At 39.6% G+C, this 14,318-nt stretch overlaps 1 protein-coding gene across 5 annotated transcripts in view; it reads right to left on the bottom strand.

Annotated features, from left to right (window-relative positions):
• iqsec3a (IQ motif and Sec7 domain ArfGEF 3a) overlaps nucleotides 1–7,809 on the bottom strand; it is a 114,433-nt gene extending 106,624 nt beyond the window's left edge. For 4 of the 5 annotated variants that reach the window (XM_057855285.1, XM_057855284.1, XM_057855287.1 and 1 more), the window contains exon 1: nucleotides 7,177–7,809. In XM_057855285.1, coding sequence (XP_057711268.1) covers nucleotides 7,177–7,715 — 539 coding nt within the window. In that variant the 5' untranslated portion in view covers nucleotides 7,716–7,809. The remainder of the gene's footprint in view (nucleotides 1–7,176) is intronic. The other variant, XM_057855289.1, reaches the window with a different exon arrangement.
• Between the last annotated feature and the right edge of the window lie 6,509 nt (nucleotides 7,810–14,318).

A 14,318-nucleotide genomic window follows, 5' to 3' on the forward strand; every position in this document is an offset into this window, starting at 1 on the left:
GAATATTTTGTGGCCACCCCTTTGGCAGCAATAACTTCAACCAGACGCTTCCTGTTGCTGCAGATCAGTCTGGCACATCGATCAGGACTAATCTTGGCCCACTCTTTCATACAAAGCTGCTGTAGTTCAGTCAGATTCCTGGGATGTCTGGCATGAATCGCTGTCTTTTGGTCATGCCACAGCATCTCAATGGGATTCAAGTCTGGACATTGACTTGGCCACTCCAGAACCTGTATTTTGTTCTTCTGAAACCAGATCAGAAGGATCATTGTCTTGTTGACGGCATCAGGTTTTCATGCAAAACATCCTGATAAACTTTTGAATTAATGCTTCCATGAATGATTGCAAGTTGTCCAGGGCCCGAGGCAGCAAAACACCCCCAAATCATGATGCTCCTCCACCATGCTTCAGGTTGGGGATGATGTGTTGATGTTGGTGAGCTGTTCCATTTTTCCTCCACACATGACATTGTGCGTTACTCCCAAACAATTCAACTTTGGTTTTATCAGTCTTCAAAATACGTCTGTGAAATGTCAAAGTCCCTTTTTGCGAACATGAAATGAGCAACAATGTTTTTTTAGACAGCAGTGTCTTCCTCCGTGAAGTCCTCCCATGAGCACCATTCTTGGCCATAGTTTTACACATAGTTAATATGTGCACAGAGATATTGGACTGTGCCAGTGATTTCTGTAAGTTCTTTTTTTTTTTTTTTTACCTCTGTGAGTATTCTGCGCTGAACTCTTGGCATCATCTTTGGTGGACAGCCACTCCTTGGGAGAGAAGCAACAGTGCCAAACTCTCTCCATTTGTAGACAACTTCTCTGACTGTCAAAAAAATGGTTTCAATTGCTCGTTAAGTCTCCTTAGGCAGAGGGTTTACTTACTTATTTTTTTCCACCTTCTGTCATTGTTTGAATGCTATCATCATGAGAAAATTAAAACCTGTAAATGTTCGGGTGATTTTAGTTAAAGCAGACACTGTGATTACATCTGTGTGATTTGACAAAGATCAAATCACATTTGATGGTGGTTTTATGCACAAATGTGAGAAATTCCAAAAGGTTCAGATACTTTTTCATACCACTTTTCATATCTATAGAAATTCCAGGATGTACGCATTTATTTACAAGAATGTTCAACTTAAAAACCTTTTTGTTTTGTGATGGCCGCCAACTTTGGATTACACAATAGCGTAATTTTAGCTTGAAATATTTACGTAAACTGTAACGTAACTGTTCTATGTTTATATTGAAGGGAATAGTATCTTTTCTCGTATTTACTGTTTCTATTACTCTAACACCCAATATATAATAAATAGCACTTATACTATAGTTTAACGAAAACAAGCAGAATATAGGGCATAAGAGATACATGATGCCTTTTTATCACGGAAGCCCAACGTGTGCGTCATGCAGCTGACTGAGCAAAATTGACGCTGACGACCAGATGATAGGCAAGACCTCTACAAGCCCACGTCTCCACGTCAGTTCTTCCTGACAGTCCAGAGCAAATGGCGGGACGTCCTGTCTCAACACAAGGAACACCGGAGAATGCCCGATATCCAACTGATAACAGGACTCATAAGACTCCAACAGCCCCTTTGACACTGGGGCGAGCAGAATCTCCCAATGCCCAAACTGCGATTGAAGATCATCCTAAACACACCTTTCTTCCTGCCCATGGCCTGCTCCACGAGAGCCTTCAAAAGACTGAATGTTTAACTAAGCTAAACTAATTATTAGCAGTAGTATTTGTTACATTTCTTATTTATCTATTTCTTTTATTCAATTCGTGATTAAATGCGATTTTTATGTATAATTTTATTTCCTATTTCGATTGCCTTTGTTTTACGACCTAGTGATTTTATTGTGATTTTTTTATAATCTTCATGTGCTGTAAAGCACTTTGAATTTCCTTTATTGAATTGTGCTATATAAATAAATTTGCCTTGCCTTGCCTAAGCATTATCATTTTTTTCTCGGGGACCTTTTGTTGACCTGTGATATGGTGACCTTGGATCCTCGCCTGGGTCCCTCTGTGCTGTATGACCTGAATTGTCAACTTGTGCTTCAAAGCCTTTTTCCAGCTTTCAAACCTGAGTCAGTACAAGGGGTTAAAACTAAGGTGAACGTGCGGAGTTTGGCCTTTTTGCCGGGTCGTTGGATCTGCGCCAGTGCGGGTCCGGCGGTTCGGCTGGCTTGATTCCACCAGTGTGGCTAAAAAGTCAAATTCCTTCAATATCTATAGAAATTCTGGGATGTATACATTTATTTGAAAGAATTTTCAACTTAAAAAGCTCTTTGTTTTGTGACGGTCGCCATGTTGCATCCGTACACAGTAGCGTAACTTTATATTCAAATGAGTACGAATTTAGAAATTTTTATGTAACATTCTAAAAACGTCAAAGGCCAGATAGCCGGCAAGACACCGTGCTGAAGCAATGGTAACGTTGGAATTCAACCTAAATAAGTTGTGACTGTATATAGAAAAATGCAAATTTTGCTTTTGTTGAGTAAAATTAAGATGATTCTGCATGCATTCCTCAAGTATTAAGTTTCTGATATGAAAATTGAGTGATTTATTAGCTGTTGAAAACTAAATAAAACTAAATAAAAACACTTTAAGTTGTTATTTCGGGCAAAACCTTTTATGACATGTTAAATATTACTACTGATCCTTTGAATTTTTTTATGTCGATGCTCATGGAAACTTATATATGCCTAAGGGTGATGCCTGATTTGGTTTTAGGTCGCTAGCGGTTTTGGTTTTGAAAATATCTGAATTATAAGTATTTGATCGGCTATGGATCAGCTCCGAGCTTCGTGTCCTGTCAACTGATAGTGAAGTCTATGAGTAGTGTTTATTACTACTTGAGATTTTTAAGTATACCTTTAATGGGACAACACTGACAAAATGACACTTTGACACAATGAAAAGTAGTCTGTGTGCAGCTTATATAACAGAGTTTTGCCCTCAAAATAACTAAAAATATAACCATTAATATCTAAACCCCCGGTATCAAAAGTGAGTACACGCCTTAGAAACTATGTACATCCCTAAATGTCCAAATTGAGTACTGCTTGTCATTTTCCCTCCAAAATGTCAAGTGACTCGTTACAGGAGTGCTGTCAGCATTGCCGCAGAAATTGAAGAGGTGGGGGAGTCAGCCTGTTATGCTCAGACCATACGCCGCACTCTACATCAAATTGGTGTGCATGGCTGTCACCCCAGGAGGAAGCCTCTTCTGAAGACGAAACACAAGAAAGCCCGCCCATCTCATCAGACCTTATACATACATGGTTCCAGTAATCCATGTGCCTTGTTGACATGTCTTCAGCAAACTGTTTTTGGGCTTTCTTGTGTACCGGCTGTATTTTGAGTTATTTTGAGGGGAAAATAAATCATTACATAACACAGACTACTTTTGATTGTGTCAAAATGTCATTTTGTCAGTGTTGTCCCATGAAAAGATATACTTAAATATCTGCAGAAATGCCAGGGGTGTACTCACTTTTGTGATACACAGTAAATCTGGTAGCTTAATGCTAACAAATCATGAGAATCATCATAGGTGGGCTAGAAAATGTAATTTAAACTTGGGCTGTCAAACGATTAAAATTTTTAATCGAGTTAATCACAGATTAAAAATTAATAAATCGTAATTAATCCCAATTCAAACCATCTATAAAATATGCCATATTTTTCTGTAAATTAATGTTGGAATGGAAAGATAAGACACAAGACAGATATATACATTCAACATACTGTACATAAGTACTGTATTTGTTTATTATAACAATAAATCACCAAGATGGCATTAACATTATTAACATTCTGTTAAAGCGATCCATGGATAGAAAGACTTGTAGTTCTTAAAAGATAAATGTTAGTACAAAATATAGACATTTTATATTAAAACCCCTCTTAATGTTTTTGTTTTAAAATTTTTTTTTTAATTTTCAATCAAAAAATAAACTAGTAGCTCGCCATTGTTTATGTCAATAATTACACAATGCTCATGGTCCATAAAATCAGTCGCAGCAAAGTGCCAGCAGAGGGAGACAAAAAAACACAACTAACAAGTGGACATGACACTGCTGTCATTTTAATCTGTTTGAGTGGGGCATGTGCGTCAATTAGAAAAATTAATTACCGCCCGTTAACGCTATAATTTTGACAGCCCTAATTTAAACAGAAATAAAACACATTTTTTATTTTTTTGGTATTGGATTTTTGGACTGACCGTGACAGATTAATGGCAATTCCATTCATTTCAACAAGGAAAATTACTTGAGTTTTTCAACTGGAGAAATTTAAACTCCTATTCCCTCACGAGTGCCTTTCATCAAAGCATGAGATGAGGAAGGTGTGCGGCGTGAGCTAGCATTTCATTTTTCATTTACCGCCAGGCAAATAGATTACCCGCCCTCTCCTTCCTATTTTTAATCAAGCAAATGAGTAAGGGAAAAAAATGATGAGCCGATCGGCACCATCGTGAGGATGGATGTCAGGCTCAGGCGTCAAAGTTGGATCTTCATGACACATCTGTGCGATCTCCTCCCAACTGGATCCCCGAAAGTCAAACGTTACCGAAGTAACCTTCTCGTTTACATCCCGCGTCGCCCGTCGAACGTCAATCCAGGCTCCCATTGGTGCTCGACTATGAGATGTCGTGTAAAGTTCAAGCACGATTATCTCGCTTGTCAACTCCTATCCTCATCTCAGCTGAAAGCCTTTCCTTCATATCCCTTCCTGTTTTAGTGTGACAGTAAGACGTTGGTGGACTCACGTTTTTTTTTTGTTTGTTTTTTTGATAAATCAATCAGGATTATTAAACAATGCAGCGGAAGGGAGCAGATGGAGCTCAGCGCCCGAGCCGGTGACCTTGAGCGTACGGTGGCGGGCAAACAGATTCTGACGTGGATTTGACGACAAAACCGCACTTTTGTGTACTGTTACGCAACGACGCCCCAAAAACATGTACGGAAAATCCTTTCCTATGTCACAAAAACAAATACAGTGAGGAAAATAAGTATTTAGTCAACCACTAATTGTGCAAGTTTTCCCACTTGAAAATATTAGAGTGGCTTGTAATTGTCAACCATGAATGTGGAAAAAAAACCCAGAAAATCACATTGCTTGATTTTTAAAGAATTTATTTGCAAATCATGGTGGAAAACAAGTATTTGGTCAATACCAAAAGTTAATCTTAATACTTTGTTATATACCCTTTGTTGGCAAAAACGAAGGCTAAATGTTTTCTGTAACTTTTCACAAGCTTTTCACACACTGTTACTGGTATTTTGCCCCATTCCTCCATGCAGATCTCCTCTAGAACAGTGATGTTTTGGGGCTGTCGTTGGGCAACACGGACTTTCAACTCCCTCCACAGATTTTCTATGGGGTTGAGATCTGGAGACTGGCTAGACCACTCCAGGACCTTGAAATGCTTCTTACGAAGCCACTCCTTTGTTGCCTTGGCTGTGTGTTTTGGATCATTGTCATGCTGAAAGACCCAGCCACGTCTCATCTTCAATGCCATTGCTGATGGAAGGAGATTTTCATTCATTCTTTCCTTTACTTAGATCAGTGGTCCTGGTCCCTTTGCAGGAAAACAGCCCCAAAGCATGATGTTTCCACCCCATGCTTCTCAGAGGGTACGGTGTTCTTCAGATGCAATTCAGTATTCTTTCTCCTCCAAACACGAGAACCTGTGTTTCTACCAAAAAGTTCTATTTTGGTTTCATCTGATGATAACACATTCTCCCAGTCCTCTTCTGGATCACACAAATGCTCTCTAGCAAACCGCTGACTGGACTGGACGTGTACTGGCTTCAGCAGGGGGACACTTCTGGCAGTGCAGGATTTGAGTCCCTGGCGGCGCATTGTGTTACTGATAGTAGCCTTTGTTATTGTGGTCCCAGCTCTCTGAAGGCTATTCACTAGGTCCCACCGTGTGGTTCTGGAATTTTTGCTTACCGTTCTTGTTATCATTTTGACGCCATGGGGTGAGATCTTCCATGGAGCCCCAGATCGAGGGAGATTATCAGTGGTCTTGTATGTCATCAATTTTCTAATAATTGCTCTCACATTTGCTTTCTTTATACCAAGTGTTTTAGTTATTGCAGATTCAGTCTTCCCAGCCTGGTGCAGGTCTCCAATTTTGTCTCTGGTCACCTTCGACAGCTCTTTGGTCTTGGCCATAGTGGAGTTTGGAGTGTGACTGACTGAGGTTGTGGACAGCTGTCTTTTATACCGATAATGAGTTAAAACAGGTGCCATTAATACAGTTAACGAGTGGAGCCTATTTAGACCTCATAAGAAGAAGTTAGACATCTTGGACAGCCAGAAATCTTTCTTGTTTGTAGGTGACCAAATACTTATTTTTCACTCAAATTTGTAAATAAATTCTTTAAAAATCAAATAATATGATTTTCTGGTTGTTGTTTTTTTCCCCACATTCTGTCTCTCATGGTTGAGGTTTACCCATGTTGACAATTACAGGCCTCTCTGATCTTTTCAAGTAGGAGAACTTCACAATTGGTGGTTGACTAATACTTATTTGCCCCTCTGTAATTCAAGTTAAACATTTCTTCAGAATTCTCTTTCAAATGTTTGAGAGCTTTGAATTAAAGACGATGAGCTGACTCAGCAATTTATTACGCAGAGATGAATCTGTACTCAGTATTTTCACTTGTTAATGTATTGGAACATCCACACTTCTAATCTTTAAGTGAGTTATTGTTGGCCAGCTAAAGGGGTAATTTCGTGATGGTTCAAGTATCCAAGTGAGTTTAAGAAATTTGAAATGTGTCTATTAATCTGAGAAAAACTATTCAGTGACCATATTTGGAAAAGTGAAAGAATCGATGGATTAAGAGAGTTCCAAAATGACCTCAGAACGTCTGAAAGCTGCTTGGAATTCACTCAACTGGCCTCAATGAATTAAAAATTGCGGCCGTTGTTCGGAAAATCAATAGCCATTAAGGATTCATCGATTAATGAGTCTGTGGCTGACGCCGTCGTGCAGGCTCGGGAATTAAGTCTTAACGTGCGTTTTTTTATTAGTTTGGGGTTATATCTCAAGGTGCTGAGGTCACATTTCTACCCTTCATTGTTGATATAAAGGAATAGAGTGTGTGTAAAATCCATTGATTACTTTGGTATTCTACTCACTCAGCCTTCCTGGCCAGTCCCACCGAGCGGCACAGGGTGGCGGTGGGGGTCTGCGGGACCAGCGACTTGCAGCACGGACTCCTCTTGCCTTCCTCGGCGGCTTCCGGGCTGCTTTGACCGGCTTGCGGGGGCTGAGGTGAGGCGGCGGGCACCAGCTGCAGATGCTGCGGGTGGTGGTGCGGCGCCGGAGCGGGGGTAGCGGCGGGAGGAGTCGGAGCAGGAGGGGAGGAGGACCGCTGATGATGATGATGGTGGTGCTGATGCTGACCGCTCGCCGCCTTGTTGTGGTGCTGATGCGGGTGGGCGTGCGCCTGGGCGGCCGGCGGCTGCGGCTGAGCTTGGCGGCGATGCTGATGCTGCACGTACTGGTGGGGGTCCCGCAGCTGCCGGTTCTCGCCGATCAGGTCCTCTACCTTGCGCTCCAGCTCGTCGATGCGCTGCCGCTGCGTCTGGATGAGGCTCTGCTGGTTCTGCACGATGGTGGTGAGCTCCTTCAGGTACAGCACGGCTTTCATGGGGTTATCCAGCAGGCTCTCCATCACTGGCGGCGGGGGAGGTGCGGCCGCGGCAGGCGCCGGCACGCTCTTTCGGCTGCGTCGACGGAGGAGGAGAATCCGGGAGACTGACGCTGGGTTTGTCACGGCTCGCTCTTTCGCTGGTGCGCGAGGAAGGAGGGGGCGGCTTCAGTGGAGTGAGGGGGAGTGGTCACGGGGGGACAATGACGTCACGACGTAGGCACGCAGGGGAAGAGCGGGGGAATCACCATTTTGACCTATTTCTGCTCTTTCTGCATTTGCCCGACCTGCTTCAATGCATTTTAATAACAATCATACACAGGAATAATCCCCTTTCATCTTTTACATTCAGTACATGCATGACAAAGCCTTGGGCATGTAAACTAATGAAGTGGCTGACTCTTAAATGAAAAAAAAAAAAAAAAAAAAGAATGAAACATAACAATAGAGTTTTAACTGCATGCAGTTTGAAGATTACCACTGCCCATTAATAGGAAATGAAAAATGCACTTTCACGCCATAGACTTGCCATAGATTTCATAATGTATTGACGTAACACATTCGCCATTCACTGCGTCACACCTTCCCGAAGGAGGCCGTCCTACACTCCGCTTGATTTAGTAGCAGTCGATCACATACAGCGATCTAACGCCGGATTTAGGTTGAAAAAGTAGGAAAGTTGTACCGCATACAAACAAGAAGGGTTGTCTCAGGAGTGATTTGTTCGAGGATTTAAAGTCATCATTATTTTTTCGTACCCTGCATGCATTTTGAAACGTGAAAAAAAATCAGTGGGAGAAATTAGCCGCTACGGCATTGGCATTATACTTTGCAATATTTACGTAAAATAACTGCTAACTGCACTTTTTTTCTTTTGCTTTTAACCAAGAATTGAGACTGTTTTACGTCCATATCTATATAGAATTAAGGCATTTAAGCATTTATTCACAAGAATTTTCAATGCAAAAAGCTCTTTGTGTGATGGCGGCCGCTAATTTGCTTACAGACAAGCATCATACTTCGAAATATTTACGTAAAATAAATGCTAACTGCACGTTTTTATTTTGCTTTTAACCAAGAATCAAGACTGTTTTACATCCATATCTATAAAGAATACAGGGATTTAAGCATTTATTCACAAGAATTTTCAACAAAAAAAGCTCTTGGTGATATGACGGCTGCTAATTTGCTGACTGACTAGCATCATAGTTCGCAATATTTACGTAAAATAAATGCTAACTGCACGGTTTTTTGCTTTTAAACAAGAATCAAGACTGTTTTACATCCATATCTAAAAAGAATTCAGGGATTTAAGCATTTATTCACAAGAATTTTCAACGTGAAAAGCTCTTTGTCTGTGATATGGCGGCCGCTAATTTGCTTACTGACTAGCATCATAGTCCGCACTATTTACGTAAAATAAACACTAACTGCACGGTTTTTTTTTTGCTTTTAAACAAGAATCATGACTGTTTTCCGTCCATATCTATCAAGAATACAGGAATTTCAGCATTTATGCACAAGAATTTTAAACGGAAAACGCTGTTTGTCCGTGATATGGCGGCCGCCAATTTGCTTACTGACTAGCATCATCGTTCGCAATATTTACGTAAAATAAATGCTAACTGAATTTTTTTTTTTTTTGCTTTTAACCAAGAATCAAGACTGTTTTACATCCATATCTAAAAAGAATTCAGGGATTTAAGCATTTATTCACGAGAATTTTCAACAAAAATAGATCTTGGTGATATGATGGCCGCTAATCTGCTGACTGACTAGCATCATAGTTCGCAATATTTACGTAAAATAAATGCTAACTGCATGGTTTTTTGCTTTTAAACAAGAATCAAGACTGTTTTACATCCATATCTATCAAGAATTCAGGGATTTAAGCATTTATTCACAAGAATTTTCAACGTGAAAAGCTCTTTGTCTGTGATATGGCGGCCGCTAATTTGCTTACTGACTAGCATCATAGTCCGCACTATTTACGTAAAATAAACACTAACTGCACGTTTTTGTTTTTTGCTTTTAAACAAGAATCGTGACTGTTTTCCGTCCATATCTATCAAGAATACAGGAATTTCAGCATTTATGCACAAGAATTTTAAACGGAAAACGCTGTTTGTCCGTGATATGGCGGCCGCCAATTTGCTTACTGACTAGCATCATCGTTTGCAATAGTTACGTAAAATAAATGCTAACTGTACTTTTTTTTTGCTTTTAACCAAGAATCAAGACTGTTTTACATCCATATCTAAAAAGAATTCAGGGATTTAAGCATTTATTCACAAGAATTTTCAACAAAAATAGATCTTGGTGATATGATGGCCGCTAATCTGCTGACTGACTAGCATCATAGTTCGCAATATTTACGTAAAATAAATGCTAACTGCACGGTTTTTTTTTTGCTTTTAAACAAGAATCAAGACTGTTTTCCGCCCATATCTATAAAGAGTCCAGGAATTTAAGCATTTATTCACAAGAATTTTCAACGGAAAACGCTCTTTGTCCGTGATATGGCGGCTGCTATTTTGCTTACTGACTAGCATCATCGCTCGCAATATTTATGTAAAATAAATGCTAACTGCACGTTTTTTTTATGTCAACCAAGAATTGAGACTGTTTTACGTCCATATCTATAAAGAATTCAGGGATATAAGCATTTATTCACAAGAATTTTCAACAGAAAAAGCTCTTTGTCTGTGATATGGCAGCTGCTAATTTGCTTAGTGACTAGCATCATAGTTCAATGAAAGACAACTGAACTGCACTTCGGAAAAGAGAAGCCCCCCCCCCCCCCCCCCCAGCATTTTGAGAATCAGTTCAATTATTTACAATTTACACTCAATTATTATTTTGTGGATTAAATCAAGAGATTTACGTAGAACAGGTTTCATTGTACCAAGCATTAATAATTTACTTTTTCATGTTTTTCGATCAGATTGCATGATTTATTCATGACCAGAGCAAGCTGACATGGTTGTAGAATCGAACAAGGCTTGAGGGTAATCCTGCGGATTAAATCGTATCTTTGAATTGTTGACACACACAAAGCATCCAGTGTGTTGAACATGGACTAACTCACTCTTGATTTAGTGTACAATTTGTATCATCATGATACAAGCTCAAACTGTCATTCTTCACTTGACTCTATACCTGGAGTGGTAATGACGTAAAGGACATTCTGCCATCTTTTTCCAAGGACATGCCATTCTGAATACTTTTTTAATTGACAGAGATGGATGTAGTTGTTCGTTTTTTTAAATTCTGCCAGTTTGAGTTTGCAGAATGTCCTTTTGTATTAAGTCTAATCATAGACTTCATAATATTTTCACTGGGCGCGGGGCCGATTAATAGGGGGCCAACCTCCATCAAAGCTGACCCAATGGAAACACAAACAGCATTTATGTTGAAAAATCTTGTGAATAAATGTGTAAATCCGTAAATTCATCATAGATGTGGACGTAAAACAGTTTCGATTCTTGGTTAAAAGAAAAAAAACGGGCAGTTATCATTTATTTAACGTAAATATGTCGAATGTGCTGCTAGTTTTTAAGCCACGGTGGCGCCGCTTGATCACCACAAAGAGCTTTTTGCATTGGAAATTCTTCTGAATAAATGCTTAAATCCCTGAATTCTTTATAGATATGGACATAAAACAGTTTCGATTATTGTTCAAAAGCAAAAAAACGGGCAGTTAGCATTTATTTTACGTAAACATACCAAATGTAGTGTGCTGCTAGTCTTTGAGCCACTGGGGCGCCGCCTTATCACCACAAAGAGCTTTTTACGTTGAAAATTCTTGTGAATAAATGCTTAAATCCCTGAATTCTTTATAGATATGGACATAAAACCGTTTCGATTATTGTTTAAAAGCAAAAAAAAACGGGCAGTTAGCATTTATTTTAGGTAAACATGTTGAATGTAATGTGCTGCTAGTCGCCTGATCACCACGAAGAGCTTTTTACGTTGAAAATTCTTGTGAATAAATGCATAAATCCCTGATTTCTTCATAGATATGGACCTAAAACAGTCTCAATTTTTGGTTAAAAGAAAGAAAAAAAACGGCCATTTATCATTTACTTTATGTAAATATGTCAATTGTGCTGCCAATTTTTTTAAGCCACTGTGGCGCCGCCTTATCACCACAAGGAACTTTTTACGTTGAAAATCGTTCTGAATAAATACTTCAATGCCTGAATTCTTTAAAGATATGGACGTAAAACAGTCGATTCTTGTTTAAATGCAAAAAAACGGGCAGTTCGCATTTATTTTACGTAAATATGTCGAATGTGCTACAGGTCTTTAAGCCACTGCGGCATCGCCTTAACACCACAAAGAGCTTTTTATGTTGAAATTTGTTGTGAATAAATGTGTAAATCCCTAAATTCTTTATATATGTGGACGTAAAACAGTCTTGTTTCTTGGTTAAAAGCAAAAAACGGGCAGTTAGCATTTATTTTATGTAAATTTGTCGAATTTGCTGCTAGTCTTTAAGCCACTGCGACGCTGCGGCTTAAACCACAAGGAGCTTTTTAAGTTGAAAATTATTGTGAATAAATGCGTGAATCCCAGAATTCTATATATATATATATATATATATATATGGATGTAAAGCAGTCTCAATTCTTGGTTAAAAGCACAACAACAACAAAAAACGGGCAGTTAGCATTTTTTACGTAAATATGTCGAATGTGCTGCTAGTCTTTAAGCCACTGCGGCGCCGCCTTATCACTACAAAGTGCTTTTTATGTTGAAAATTCTAGTGAATAAATGCGTTAATCCCAGAATTTATTATAGATATGGACGTAAAACAGTCTCCATTCTTGGTTAAAAGAGCAAAAAACCGGGCAGTTAGCATTTATTTTACGTAAATATTGTGAATTATGACACTAATGCGTTAGCGGTTAATTTCTCCCAATGATTTTTTTCACAACTTTTCTAACGCATGGTACGAAAAATATAATAATTACCTTGAATCCTCGAACAAATCACTCCTGAGACAGTCCTTCCTGTTTGTATGCGGTATAGCCTTCGTAGTTTTTCAACCTAAATCCAGGGTTGGATCGCGGCATGTGTTTGAGAATAACTGCGACAGACTGAAGCGGAGTGTGTGACGGCCCCCTACTTGAAGACGTGGCACAGTGTCTGGGGAATTTGTCATTATCATGATGAAGTTCATGTTTAATCATGTGTCGATGCACAAAGAGTCTTAAAAAGCCATGCCTGGAAGTATGCCATTTTGGTTTTAAGTGATCATTTTAGGGGTTGATGCATGGGGAGTGGGATTCTTTGAAAATTCAACCCCCGAAGCTAGTTTTACTGTGAAAAATGAATTTTAGTAGTCGGTTTTATCATGAGTAGATCTAAAAAGTGCACGGAAAGCTTGTGACTTTTGATTAAAGCAGTCATTGTATAGTTGTTCTGGCATTGGTGGAATTCCCCATGTAATTCTTTGAAAATTCAGCCCCCAAAGCACACTAAGTAACATTAAACTTAATCTATGTATGTTTTAAAAGCTAACCTTTAACCTTTAAACCATAAAATGTTTCATAAACTAATGCTAAGAAACACACGGGAATTCTGCCATTTTGCTTTAAAGAAATGTCATTTATAGGTGTCCTTCAACAACCATCTACTACAACAGATGTAGTAGCATGTATAGTAGCACGACAGATGGACAACAGTAAATTGTGAAGGACTGTCATTTTTGTCATTGCAGGTGGGCGGAGCAGGGGAGCCATTTGATATGTTGTCGTAAATCAGCTCGCCAAGGTCACACCTTGAGCATGCTACGATTAATCACCAACTCCTAGAATGAGGCTTGGTGACACATAGTCCAAATCCTTGTTTGAGATCAAACACAAAGCACAAACTGCAAGTGGTCAAATTTAAAAAGACCTATAGAGTTTGAGTGCCTTCTCCAAACTGCCATATTCAGATCTCTCCACGGGTGTTCTATGGGATTCAGGTCTGGACTCATTGCTGGCCACTTTAAAAGTCTCTATTGAAGTGTTTTGGGTTGTTGTCAAGCTGGGAGACCCATGAACTCTGAGGGAGACACAGCTTTCTTACACTGGGCCCTACATTATGCTGCAAAATTTGTTGGTAGTCTTAAGACTTAATGTCAAGCAGTCCAGTGCCAGAGGCAGCAAAGCAGCCCCAAAACATCAGGGAACCTCCGCCATTTTTGACTGTGGGGACCGTGTTCTTTTCTTTGAGGGTCTCGTTTTTTTTTCCTGTAAACTCTAGGGTGATGGCTTTTCCCAAAAAGCTCTACTTTTGTCTCATCTGACCAGAGAACATTCTTACAAAACATTTTTGGCTTTCTCAGGTAAGTTTTGGCAAACTCCAACCTGGCTTTTGTATGTCTCTAGGTCAGAAGTAGGGTCTTCCTGGGTATCCTAGCATAGAGTCCCTTGTTTTTCAAACACTGAGGGATAGTACGGGTTGACATTGTTGTACTCTCGGACTCTAGGACAACTTGAACTTGTTTGCATGTTAGTCGAGGTTCTTTATCCATCATTCACACAATCTTTCGTTGAAATCTCTCGTCAATTTTTCCTTTCCCTCCACATCTAGGGAGGTTAGCCAAGGTGCCATTGGCTATTGATGACACTGCGC

Source organism: Corythoichthys intestinalis, chromosome 13 (genome assembly GCF_030265065.1).
Source record: "Corythoichthys intestinalis isolate RoL2023-P3 chromosome 13, ASM3026506v1, whole genome shotgun sequence".
Lineage (NCBI taxonomy): Eukaryota > Metazoa > Chordata > Actinopteri > Syngnathiformes > Syngnathidae > Corythoichthys > Corythoichthys intestinalis.